The 13,932-nt window shown below is 39.9% G+C and overlaps 1 protein-coding gene across 9 annotated transcripts in view; it reads right to left on the reverse strand.

Moving 5' to 3' along the window:
- The window catches only part of dennd4a (DENN/MADD domain containing 4A), a 52,928-nt gene that overhangs the window by 16,688 nt on the left and 22,308 nt on the right, over positions 1-13,932 (reverse strand). For 5 of the 9 annotated variants that reach the window (XM_088641041.1, XM_088641040.1, XM_088641044.1 and 2 more), the window contains 15 exons: positions 13,481-13,719; positions 12,791-12,857; positions 12,590-12,648; positions 12,072-12,216; positions 11,735-11,910; positions 11,183-11,283; positions 10,596-10,814; positions 9,956-10,101; positions 9,498-9,536; positions 5,459-5,592; positions 5,018-5,150; positions 4,410-4,616; positions 3,928-4,056; positions 2,778-2,922; positions 1,218-1,346 (listed from right to left, as the gene is read on the reverse strand). In XM_088641041.1, the coding sequence (XP_088497167.1) occupies positions 1,218-1,346; positions 2,778-2,922; positions 3,928-4,056; positions 4,410-4,616; positions 5,018-5,150; positions 5,459-5,592; positions 9,498-9,536; positions 9,956-10,101; positions 10,596-10,814; positions 11,183-11,283; positions 11,735-11,910; positions 12,072-12,216; positions 12,590-12,648; positions 12,791-12,857; positions 13,481-13,719 (2,068 nt within the window). Of the gene's footprint in view, positions 1-850; positions 944-1,217; positions 1,347-2,777; positions 2,923-3,927; positions 4,057-4,409; positions 4,617-5,017; positions 5,151-5,458; positions 5,593-9,497; positions 9,537-9,955; positions 10,102-10,595; positions 10,815-11,182; positions 11,284-11,734; positions 11,911-12,071; positions 12,217-12,589; positions 12,649-12,790; positions 12,858-13,480; positions 13,720-13,932 lie in introns of all 9 variants that reach the window. The other 4 variants (XM_088641045.1, XM_088641047.1, XM_088641046.1 and 1 more) reach the window with 4 other exon arrangements.

The raw sequence follows: 13,932 nt of genomic DNA on the forward strand, positions 1-13,932 counted from the left end.
CCCTGATTATATTTCTTTCCCTTAGAGCCACTGCTAGAAAAATCAGTGAAGTTCGGGTTTCCTGGCAACCAGCTGCTTGATCTGGTCTTCAAACTCTCTTTCATCTATTTTGTGAAATATCTGTCCTTTGCTTCAGTTCTTTCTTGGGGGAAAAAAACACTTAATGAAGAGGTTCTTTCTTTTTGATATACTGGTAACACTTACATATAATTTTTTTTTTCTCAGTGATAAGAGATAAGATAAGATCACTTTATTGGCCCTATACAATTTCTTGCATTAGGAATTTGTCTTTTCGCATACCCCAGCTTGCTCTCCATGAGACACACACAAGCAGGGAGAGAGAAGCTTGGAGTCAGAGCGCAGGGTCAGCCATTTATACGGCACCCCTGGAGCAGCTGGGGTTAAGGGCCTTGCTCAGGGGCCCAACAGAGTAGGATTCCTCTGGCGGCCATGGGATTTGAACTGGCAACCTTCCAGCCACAGATCCTTAGCCACAGTGCCACCGCTGCACCTTACAGAGGTGCATTACACCTCTGTGGGTATGTCTTTTGAAAATGTATTCTACCATAAATACATCCTGCATTTAACCTCTACTGAATATACCTACACATTTAATTGTAAGTATTTTAATCAGTTTTATGCTGCTGTTAAGGTATGATATGCTTTACACTAGCTTTAGGCTAGTACTAAAAACACACACCAAAGAAATTAACAAATTATACAAAATATCTCAATACATAAATTCTGTTCACCTGAAAAGGATATGGAAGCACATAATGAGAAGGTGACAACTGGAAGGGGGCAAGTGGAGCAGACAGTGTAGAAAAAAGAAGACAGAGGAGACAGTTACCTGAATAGACGCTGATGTCTCTCAGGTCAGAACAAGTCCAGTGTGTAAGGGATGGCCATTTCTCCGTCCCCACACTGCCACACCCAGAGCTCACTGCATGCAGGGCGAACCCATGCAGGATGGGCGCGGACATGGGGGAGCGGGGCAGGAGAGAGGTGGTGTAGGCGGGTGGAGGGACAAGCAGAGGAGCAGGACAGATCAGAGGGATGTGAAAATAAGAACATTGATATTACATGAAAGGGAAGGGCCGTATGGAGGTGAGCATGGAGGGCAGGGAGAGGAACATCACAAAAGAATGAGAGAAGAAGACAGATTTTAGAATGATGAGTGCAATTCGTAGTCTCTAGGAACTTGGATAGAGGAATACCTGTGCTAGATCTATCGTCAGTGGAATCTATTTTGATTAAGTCAGTGGAGAAGGGGCCCTGCTCCGCGGTGTTAGTGTCGTTAGAGCTATCCAGGCTGCCATGACTGACAGCATCCAGGTCACTGCCATCTGCTCAAAGATAACAACACGTTAGCAACCTTGCCTCTGGGCCACTGCACTCTGTGGGGTCATGTTTCACTCGGTTATAAATAAAGATCTACATGTGAGGGACTGCACATACACTGCAAAGTAGAACCATATGAGACACTCACCAGTGACCAATAACTTGTAACGAAAACATAAATTAGGAGCTGATCCATTCTTAGCCTTTGAAAGCAAAAATCTTTTCAATATGTATGTCATAAAAAGAAGTGCAGAAGAAAATCTGCTGATTTTTCAAAAACAAAATTCTGGCAAAAATGTCAATCAATAAAGTCTTTGCAGAGAAAAGACTGTTTTACTGGGCAATGAATGCAAGGTGAATAGAAGTTTGGCTCAGTTCCCTTTTCAGAATGTACTTGCCTGATCGATTTGTATTTTTACAGATGGGAAAAAAAGACTTGTCTTTGAATGACTGAAGAAGAACGCTACACAGTCCTTTCTATGTTGCACAGACTTATTTATTTTTTCTTGAAGCCCTTCAGGGAAAAATGCATGGCAGACGAGCCTTGCTGAGAGCTCTGTGTGTGGTAGATGATGTTCTTATAGACAAACCTCAGCTCAGTGGAGCTTTGAATGACTCCTAATGATGTATTCACAGAAACAGGGCTCTAAATCCACTTATATGCATTTTTAATAAAACAATCTGCCCACCTTAATGAAATCTAAGCCTTTTTTTAAATACTCTTTTCAAAATATTTAATTGGAAAATATGAATGTACTGGTCCGACTGAATAGACACCATAAAACCATAAAATAAAATACACCATAAAATGGACGCAGGCCATTTCAGTTAGAACACTTAGATCTGCATGTTGGTTTCTTTTACAGACTACCTTGTAAAGGTACAGGGAATGGGTAGATTACATCAGTTATAGGGAGGGAATCCTGTGAATGGAGAAGCGGGCAGCTTCCTTATTACTGCATAATTGCTGTATGAGCTGGGTGGCTGAGATTACTTTCCAATTGCGAAGCTAATGGGAGACCTCAGTGACTGTGTTCATCTGACAGTGGAGTGAAGGTTTCCCATTGAGATAAACCGCTGGAAACTGCCAGTTACGGTCCTCCCGTGAAATTCAAGGAAATTACCAACTGAAGCAATAGCACAGCTCAATGCGTTTTTTAGTAGGAGAAACCTAACCATGAAAAACCTTTTTGTTCTGTTGCCTCATGCATTTCAATGATTATAACATGCTACTGCCATGGTTCTGAACATTTTGTTGTGCTTGTTCAGTGCACATCCGTCACTCTGTCTCCCGAAAGTGCAGTATTCATTCATGCCAAGCACACTCCCAGGCACATAACCCTGTTTTTTCCAAATGCCCTCTTGAAACACTTGAGTCCATCACTTGTGTTAATGGGTCATGCTAACAAGAACTGCTCTAAGGAGAGATTGCATACCTGAGAGAGGGGTTTGCACAGGGGTAACGTGTTGTTTCTTTAGTGCTCTCCTGAACTGTGCCACCCCGAGCACAACGTTTCTTAACTTCATCCACAGGAAATAGCCACCTCGGGTGCTGGAAGGCCAGGTACTCTCTAACACAGCCTAGAGAAGACAGAAGAGGTCTTTACTGCACTGTCCAAATATATTACGGCTGAATGGAAATTACTGTTCATATAAAAAGAGGAAATCTGATTTGGGACATCAAAAATTAGACACACTGAAGAATAGAAAGCAAAAGATATATGAAATGATAATCACAGAAAACCACACACAGAGACAGACAGAAAGTCATAGACAAAATGCAAATTTCAGATCACAGATTAATGAATCTCTTTGGATATTTTCTCTTTCTCTATTAAATTCGTCCTTGGGAAAGTAGTAGCACAAGTGTGTACTGCTAATGGCAATGTGTGACTGAGACATCACTCAGTCAAGTGTTCAGGGTTTTGGCATCATGCTATGTGTGGGCAGTTCTGTAGTCAATTTCTCCTCGCCTTCTTTAAATAGTCAGATGATCCCAAATTATTCCTTGCTCAGTGTGTCCTGGGAGTTTTATCCGATGTTTGGAATGATCTTTTTGATCTAGCCAAGCAAATAATTCAAAAGATTTAATATTCATATATTTTCTCTGTTTACAAATCAGAGAAAACCAGTGTCATATCAATGTAGGATACCTAAATCAATGATGAAACAAGGAAAGCTTTTTTCAATTAAGTTGGTCTTTGACATTTTAAGGAAGAGCTCTTATTTTTTAGACCTTAATCAAGAAATTTAAACCACACCATCATAAAAATACATTGAGTAGCATAAAACATTTTACTAAACTACCGCACATATTTGCTATTTCTAAAAACTTACTGTTACAATCATTGACATTCCAGTGTTTAAATCAACATGACAATTTCCTGTACTAGATTAAATATGAATTATACCCGAAGAAGGCTACAAAGCCAAAATGTTGCATCTCTTTTTTCCCTTTCAGCATGGAATAAATCTTTTCCTTTGCAGCCTATGCATGATGAAGCAGCTACCTACTCAAACCTCTTCATTTTATTTTAATCTGTATTTCCAGGGCATTAGAGCTCTTTCCCTATGATGACAACATACCTTATTGTAGTAACCATAGGTAATGGCATTAGGTTGAACCCCAGCCTTCTTCATTTCAAAGAGAACTCGGACTGCTAACACAGGCTGGCCATACTGTCCACAGAGCTGCATCAGAACACGATAGCACACCTGCAGAAAAAAAAGTAGAAGGAAGACATTTTATAAACTACATATTTACTTAATTTTCAAATATTGCCCTTTATCACAGCAAACTTTCCTCATTGAATGCTTCACTCCCAGACTGACATTGTACAGGTTTCACCACTTAAATAACAACTTTCAGAATCCACAGCAAAAACGAGACAGACATCTGTTTTCAGTGGTTGAGAAACTCACACATCAAGTTAGCTCTGAAGGACAAGGTTCCCTTTCGACTTTTTCTGACTGTTTTTACCTCTTTTAACCACCTGAAAAAGCCACTAACAATTAGACCAGAAAGAAAATCAAAAGACTATTAAAATGAGATCTCGGAAATCCCATACCTCATCAGGGGGCTGTAGCTTCTTCATCTGCATCTTCCTCAGCACGTCGTAGGCAGTGCGGAGAGCGCGCACCTTTGAGTGGCAAACCATTACATAGGCGGGCAGGCAGATAAACCACAGGCCATAACAGTGCCGCAGCAGGCACTTAGACCACATCTGGGGAATTGACGAATACCTCTTGGCAATCTTGTGCGCTGATTTAATTTCCTGTAAAATGTGACAGTATTCAGAGACTCCTGCTGCATTTCTGGAATATCTACCTGATTCATTTCTCAGAAGCTATGACATAACAAGCTTCCAGATACAGTAAAGAAAGATGTGGAAGGGGATGTTGGGCTTTTTCTGGTACTTTTGAAAAGATCAGAACATAGTCCAATACTGAATGGAAGAATAAAAGCTGAAATGTCAGCTTCCCAGTGGACCCCTTACCCTCAAAGCAATGAAACTATTGACTTTCACTTCTGAAAACAACTATATCCATCCTGCCCTTCAAGGGCAACTAGTTTTAGAGCAATACTGTCACTCAGTCGAGCAATACTGTGATTCATAAGTGTTTAAGAAAGGCGATCCTGGTCAAAAGAAAGGATGAAAACTGACGGTGGTCTCACCTGCTTGGTCCGGCGGAACATGGGTGCTGGACTGGTTGGGCAGCTGGGTCGTGAAGTTAGTCGGGTTGTGGGGATCCGTAGCCCCTCTGGACGGTCAAGAAGCTCAAGGCTCAGCACAGGAAAACCATTGTAACTGCACAGAACGTGGCACAATCTGAGACTGATGCATTGCAAACAAAACAACATTCCATTGTCTCGACTGTAGTTCTGCAAAGATTTCTATACAGCCTTTTCTTAAATACTGGTAGGTTATTCTCCAACATTACAGAACACAATAATGACATAGCAGTTATGAAATTTTGCTACAGCTGTACTTTGGGATTGTGGCAAGCAAATGTCTTGGACATTTTAGTTGTAGTACATTCCTATAAAGCTTTTCTTTCAGATACTTTTTTTCTACTATAAGAGAACCCTTTCTGGGTGTACTGAAGATTGAGGTACCTATACTGCAGGGGATACTCCTCTCCCTCAGGCAGAGGGGGAAGCTCTGGGGGGGTGATGAACACAGTGTGCTCACTGCGGTGTGACTCATCCAGTTCAATTAGACGCGTCTCCTCCTGACGATCACTGTCCACCTACAGAGGGAGGAGAAATACTACCCTTGATGTGAGCAGTCACATTATAGCACTAAGAAAGCATGGTGTTGGGTTGTAAGAGTACTGCACTAAGCACAGAATCCAGATACTGGACTGCACATACAGTAAAAACAACACACAATGAAGATCTCTGACCATCTGGCTTTTTCAAACAGCTGTCTGGCAAGATTATACTTTAAAATCAGTAAGAAAGCTCAAACAAAGTCTTGCAAAAACTTTGTAACAGAATGAATATCAGATTATGCTGCTAACAGCTGGAAATTCATACACATATAATTATTGATATGTCTCTGGCTACACAACTCTAGCAAAGAACATTTTATCATCCAGTGTTAAAGAGGTAGAAACCTTTGATGTAAAAATTAAAGAACTGTTTTGGGGTGTGGCATTTTATCTCTAGGGCTTACAATCTTTTCAGTTCTATTTCAAGCCTGCATTGAGATTTAATGAAGACTGCGATACACATTATAGAATGCAGATGAGTTTTCTCATCTTCTAAAAAATGTGAATCCCTCTGCAACACTTAGTTGCATATTTATCTGCATAAACTGGTGCTTAGGCCTGGGCCCCTCAGATTCTAGTTTCAGTACAGAGCTATTGAAGATGCTGTGGAGTTCTCAGACACATGAAAAACCCAACAAGCCTTGACAGATCTTGGCACTGGGCCTTGGTGCTGACACACCAAACATCTCATTAAGAAATAAGCACCCATTAACAGCCTGGAACGCTATTTATTTGCACAGTAATTACATTTGAATGCAACACATCATGTTGATTAAAGTTTCTGTTGTGCTCCCAATTACTTAATGTCCTTACAAACAGGAAGCCATGGCACTGAGAGCTAGGTTCCCAAGTGTTTTTGGTGTGTGCTATATTCAATACGTTTTGTTGAAGAAGAAGAATCTCACTACATGAGTCTGAACATGAGTAATACAGTACATCTGTACTTTAGTAATGCTTCTGGAAGGTATACAAACATGACAATGGCAACAGTAAGCTCTGTGCTTTGGAGTGTCGCATTACATTTATACAGCTGAGATATCCCACTGTTAGTTAATAACTCAAGGGCAGGTAAACACCTACACATCAACCCCAACTGATTGAAAAGAAGGGGGCCTGGTTTTGTAGCCAGTAAGACTGACGGTCTGTGTTTGAGTCTGCATTACATCCTGGCACAATACATACTGTAAGGGCCAAATGAGATCAGCAATGAATGCAAAGCTGACCCACCTGCCTCTTGTGTGTGAGATGGATTGGAGAACATTGCTTTGCTATACAGCTGTATTACAGCTGTGGTATTACACAGATTAAAAACACTACATTATATAATGGAATGATGGATACAACACCAGGAATAAGTAATTAATTCCTCCTAAAACAAAAATACACACCAAATATTCTTAACTCTACTTACTCTTGTAAAGTAAACTACACTCAAAGTTTCTCCAGGTGTTTGTGTTTATGAAAGAGTGTAAGGAATGCTGAACAGCCGGGCCCGGAGTTCACAACATACAATTACAAACAGGAAAATAAAACTCAACAGATACTGTACGTGCAGTCAGGTAAAGGCTGAAGACTTTGTATTCAAAAAGCTGTACAGTAGGTTCAAATCTGCAACCTTTTCAACTCTTGCATAAGAACATCCCACCCAGGCCACAGTCTGTATAGTGCTCAGAGAGCAGAGAGCATGGGAGGCTTAAAACATCTGCTTGGTGCTGCTTGTTTCATCACAGGCATTGCAGAATTTTAATGAGCTCAGAACAGCTGTAACTTAAAGAGTTCCAGAAATCCACCAGAGCCAATTTCTCTGGCACTGCAGTATGCAATTAGATTTTCAATTATTAACAAGTACTGGAAAGCAATGAAATACTGTACATAATGGCCATGCCAATTCAAAATAGCAGGATGCTTCTTCTTTACGTTGCATATAAACTGAACGATTGCCTAAACAAACAACAATACCTCTGAGAGGCTAACTAAAAGAATGGCGTTTGTTTCAATATCGTTTTTTTTAAAACAATATTGACAATAATAGTCATCACTGTCATTACCAGAATACCATGTCACTCCTGGGCCATGTTACAAAAGTGACTTTGTCGTCTCCGAGGGAATGATATTTAATCTATTTTGTATGAAGTCTTTGCTCACTGTAGCTAGACTGCTAATGGCTCACCAATATTCTGTGCTGTCAAGTGTATCCTTTTATTATCTATATATCACTTAAACTCTCTCGCTTCCTCTTTCAATGTTTATTTCAGATGGGGGGACTGTCCTTAAAATCCCTCAACTGTACAAAATGGGTCAGCGGACCTGTCAGCTGTAAGTAATGCAGCATCACTGCCACTGCTACAGGCCAGAGCCTGAGAGTAAACAAGCTGCTGGCCTCTCATTCCACGCATCAGCGATTCAGGTTTTCCACACAGAAGTAACAAAATAAAGGAACCATTCATAAAATTCCCCATACATAAAACAACACAACAAGGCAGAGATCTGAAGAAAGAGGAACAAAATACACTGGGATCTAAGTTGCTGTGATTTCCCTGGTAGATTCAAAACTAATATTAACATAAGAATAAGTGTCACATTTTTATGCTTTTACACTGAATGGAACAGTCTGCTGTTCAGTACTGTTAAATATACAAAGCTGTAAACATATTTCTCCTTTATGAAATGTCAATTCTTATGACCACTTATACTGGATATGCAATCAGAGTAGCTAAGAAAATGCTTATGGGCCTGCTGTTCAAGATGTAGGATCAAGATTACTCATGGGGCCTGATGTGGGGTTTTGAGTTCTGAAATATGACTCATGAACAAACACTACACCCAGAGTGCAGCCCTAATGATATCACGCCTTATTAATCACAGGCTCTATGCCTAGCAGAAGCTTCCAAAATTGCACCTCTTTTAAGCTAGTTGGACAAGTACAATATGGCCTCACTCTGAACAAACTCCAGCCAAACCAGAGCAAACTGCTCTTTCCCAGTAAACCAGAAAAGGCTGCTCATGTCCAGTGAAACATACAGACGCTGCTTACTGCTTCTTTTCAAAATATTCAAGACCAAACATACCCAATGGTTCAACTGGAACACAGGTTGCAGAAACAAACAAAACAAGCACTGACAGTCTCTAGCCAGCAAAACACTGAAAGGATAGGAAAACCCCTCATTCAGCCATTCAGAGTAACCAAATCTCCCATCCTTAACTACATGTTAGAAAAGGTGTATTTCAAAAGAAATGCAAAACAGAAAATAATTTACTTTGAATTAGTATCTTTCATTCCTGCAAAGAATATATAGGAACAAAAGTAAAAAAAAACTGACTTTCCTTTCTGCAAGCAGTTAACTGATTCAACTACAAAGGTGGTTTACTCATGCATAACAACTGTATATAGTGTTCAAATTAACAGCGACAGCTCAATCTAAGACTGCCACACAAGATCTTTCATACAAGTGTACGGCTGGTTTAACCCACTTTCCTGCTGAACGACAGTAACTGAATACATACCTAAGTAAGCATTTCACATTATCTCAGAAATGAAAGGTTACCTTGGAAAAATACTTAAGTATACAGCACACATCAACCAGCCATAAAAAATTCAGAACTTGTCATAACAACATAACAGCATTTTATGAGCTTTCCATTCTATTCTACTGATCACTTCAGCCATTTTTCATATAATTAATATAGTTATTTGTCAGATTGTACTGTTGAATATGTCTTAAATATTATTTTGAAGAAACTTTGCATTGATTCAAAGTGCCAAGGTGGTCTAAATCTGACTAATGACTAACCTAAATGACAATGGTTACACATGTGCTATGTCACATCAATAGCAGAACTATAGAAAACATAGAAAACCTCATTATCCCTGATAAGCTTACCTTGGTTGCTTTATCTGCACTGCGTTCTGTGCTGAACAGCTTCACAGACAGAGCGAATGAGATCAGAAGGAAAGAGAAGAGCCCAAGACAAATTCAAGTTTTAGAAACAAGTAACTTCAGTGATGCATTACTGTGTTCTCTTCTAGACACTTTTTATTATTCAACTTAAGCTAGATAAAAAAAAACTTATGGAATCACAGAGGAAGTTTCTATTATGTTTTTTTTATAAAATTACAGATGGGTTACCAGAATGACCTTCATACAACATGGGTGGCAAATAAATAAACTAATTTCCTTTAAAACTGTACTGAATGCCTGTGAGATGTTTGCTGTTTGAAATACAGCAAGAGAAATAAAGGAAAGGAAAAAGAATGAAGGGACAGGAATGCACAGAAAAGCAATGACAAAGTAAGGATCAGTCCAAAACGGAAATCTTTACAAACGGTTACAAAACTTACTTTATCAACGCAGTCATCAAAGAAAGCCAAACTGGCATCCTTGTCACTGACAAAGGAGCACTCCTCTATAAACCGGATGAACATCTGCGTCTTGGTCATGAGGGAGTAAAACTTCTGATGGGAGCGATCACGGCTCTTCAGAAACCCTGTAAGAGGAGAGGATGATCTGTATGAAGGACCAGGTGAGTTAAAGGCTAAGACACCTGACATTTTCCTGTGTGCTCAGAGACAATCCACTCCAACACCAAATAAGTCACTGTAAAGCCCCGAATGTCTAAAAATTATTTAAATGGAAGTCTATTGCACATTTCATTTATGCCGTGTGCTACATAATAAAAAAGATTGACTTCTTCACGTCTTAAAAGCACAAGGCTTTTAAACCTTTCATGCCACTTCAATTTTCAAAATGAAGCTTGCCTTGGCTTTCATTGCTTATTTGTGGTGTTACAGGTGTTTAAGCTCTTAAAAAATCTTCCCAAAGACAACTCACCTTCTGAGTCTTATGATGGACTTTGGTCTGGCTAGAGTCTAGTATACCCGGTCTGCACTAGAGTCTAGTTTGCACCCAGTGCTTCTTGCATTAAAGTACTTCTCAGAAAATCAATATAAAAACCAGAAACAGAGCTCATGCTGTGCTCACCTTGCAGGTCAAAGAGGGAGCTAGCGTCAGTGGCCTTCTCAGAGGGTGCCTGTGTGATGGGCCGCAGGTAGGAGCGATAACCCTTTAAAATAGAAGCCATGAATCGCAGAAAGGCTTCCTGGATCTCCATTTCCAGAGTCTGCAGAGTCTTCCCAGAGTTGAAGTCATAGTCGCTCATAGTTAGCTCCATCAGCCCATCCTCTCTGGGTCTCTGTTGGGCTGGAAAAAACAGTCACAACACATTTAATCCATCAATACCCCTGCAATATTAAGACATTTAGAAAAGGTGTGACAATTCTAAAACAATTACTGAACTATTTAAATGGCAAATATTTAATTTATTTGTCCACAACTAGAAGTGACTGTCACTATCTTAAAATTATTTCTTACATTTTACATTTAAGCAGCACAACATTATTCTTTGTTGAAGATCTGGAATTTGTATTCTTTGTTGGAGATTTTGTGTATATGATCATTTAAATAATGCATGAAGCACCCATTCACAGATTGGGACAAGCTCTGGGAAATGTGTTTGGAAAAATAAAGGTTTTTCTGTCATTATTGTAATCTCATCAATGTGCACAAACCTTCTGCCAGTTGTTGGTAGAGATTATTCAGGACATTCATCAGGTTTTTGCAGGCTTTCTTTGGCAGGATTTTCCATGTCAAAGCCCTCTTATCTTCAGTACTGAAAACACAGCATCCATTAGGCACAGCAACAGCAGCAACAGGGGAGAGAACAAACATCTGAGATCCAAGTACCACACTCATACTGCACATAGAGCACAAAAGCAGCTTCACAAAACCAAACAATGCGAAGATTATTTTTACTGATAAAAATAACACATACCAATGCAGTGAAGCAAGAAACTATGAGTATTACAATTAAAGAAATGTCTTCGTAGATATATGCACCATGTTCCATACACATTAGTTAAAAGACAAGGACAAACTTTAGATCCCAGTGTATTTTGTTCCTCTTTCTTGGAACAATGATTCTTAAAATGTTATCACACAAATTACAGGGTAGTGAAGCCTTCTGGCACCCATACAAAAGTTGTAATAGGTCTCTTGTTCTTAAACACATTCATACAAGCTTTCTGCTTACTGACGTGCTGAACCCTTCAGTTGACACTCACTGTGAGATGGTGTTAGTGTCCAGGTCCACACAGCTGACATCAGGAGGGGGATCATACAGATCAAAATACCGAGAGTCCACCCCTACGATGAAGGGGCATGGGGCGCTCAGCACATCTGCTAGTGACAGAGGGCACAGTGGGATGTATGGGCAAGGCCAGTGGAAAGGGAATATCATCTAGGAAACAAGGAATGAAACATCAGCCAATAATATAGCTCTGGGACATGATTTCAGTTTATATGAATGTGTGCATGTGGTTTGGTAAGCTGCAATGATTTCAGTGTATGTGCTATCCAATGCACTGCAGCTGTCCTGAGATGAGGGTCATAGACACTCACGGAAACGAGGGCCTCAGTCACGCTGGTCAGCACAGCTGGCCGTAGCGAGTGCACCAGGATTTTATGCTCAGTGACAGCAAAGACCAGCAGTGTGACGGCATTTTCAGGACCCAGGTTCTGCAGCAAAGTGGAGAATCGGCCTCCACTATGAGACACAGACACAGAAAACAGCCACCATCAGAGACGGTATCAGAGCTCTCAAGATTGCTGAAAACAATTATCACTCAGAGAGTCATATTTAACAGAGATGTAAAGTAATATCAATACAGTAAGAATATTCCTCCATTTCCATCGTCAATAGAAAGCATTTCAAATGAATGTTAACAACTTAACTATATACCTTTAGATGATAGTTAAAACATGCAAAAATAAGTTAAAAATAAGAAATAACTCGGACTGTGTTGTTAAGAAATATGGATCAGATCTAAAGAACCCTTTGTCTATTAAAAATAAACTCAATGCAAGCTGTTCCACAAAAATATTTTTCAGATTTGAATTACACAATATATCAGACATACCTAAGTGGTAAAGGTGATGAAACAGGCTGGCTCAGCATCAGGCTATCGTGCGGGGACAGCTGTGAAATGCACACAGAGATTTATACACAGTGTTGTGTACACAGATCTAGGTACATAACACCCAGCAAAACAGTCGACTTGTAAAAAGCTTGCTGCATATTCTGGGCACATGCACATGGACAGAGGAGTTGGTTTCCTTACCTGCACTAGAATCCTGGGTCTCTGAGATGATGGGAAAGGTACTTTATGCATGAAATGAGATATGTGCCTGAAAAAGGAGAAAAAATATATTTACATAGAACACTGTAGTTTGTAAGGTTGAGAAATATTGACAAAAATCACAATTACCTGTGAATGTACTGTACATTCAAATATACGATACTACAACCTCATACCATTAGAGACATTAAAAATAGAGAAGGCCAGCTAGTACAAACAGCAGATAGCTTTTAAGCTTTTGTAAAATTAATTGCACTTGCCATAACAATTTCTTTTTGTTTTCTTAAGTACTGATATTTAAAATGTCAAGAGCTAACTTAGGAAAGATATTTTAAACAAAACTACAGGAAAGCAATGACCAAGCAGAACCCAACACCCTCCATATTCCAATAAAAGCAACTCCAGGGCATCTTCAAAAGATTAAGCTGCTGAAATTCCACAAAATCATTAAATATTGAACTTTCAATTGTCTGGACTGTAGTTTTTATTTTTCCACCTGACTGCAAAAAGAAACAGCAAGAAGATATTTGGAAGCCATTGTATTCAGAGATTGACAAGGGCTTTTAAAACCGATTCATGGAACCTATCAGACATTGTGCCCAGCCGCAGGGGGAAGACACTGGCTTCAATCAGTGCACAGCCCCATTCCCTGCGGCACGTACAAATACTCACTTTTCAATAGGCAACGCATGGGGTCCAGAAATTGAGTAGCGGTAAAGGAATGTGAGGAACTTCCTGAAGGCATCGAAGAAGGGCCAGTGGGACAGCAGACAGATGCACTTGTTGGTGTGTACAGCCTTCGAAACGATGGATTTACGGGTGGTGTTCGAAAGGCTCAGCTGTGTCCGCTGCTTGTCTGTCAGTTTCTCTTGAGGATAGGATTCATAAAATTGAATGGCTGCACCATACACCTGTGGACAGACAGAAAGAAACACCATTATCCCTGACACTTGATGAATAGACAGACAGAGAATCCAGATTAGCCAATGCAAGGACCTCCACTTCAGCTAGACTAGACGGGAGTATAATTATAAGACTTTCCCAGTTAAAAAGTTAAAAGTTCTTGCAGATCTTATCTCAAGTGCTCTGTATTTCCCCTACAGAGGTCAACACCAATCCTGTGC

The sequence above is a fragment of the Lepisosteus platostomus genome, chromosome 7 (assembly GCF_059453375.1).
Source record: "Lepisosteus platostomus isolate fLepPlt1 chromosome 7, fLepPlt1.hap1, whole genome shotgun sequence".
Lineage (NCBI taxonomy): Eukaryota > Metazoa > Chordata > Actinopteri > Semionotiformes > Lepisosteidae > Lepisosteus > Lepisosteus platostomus.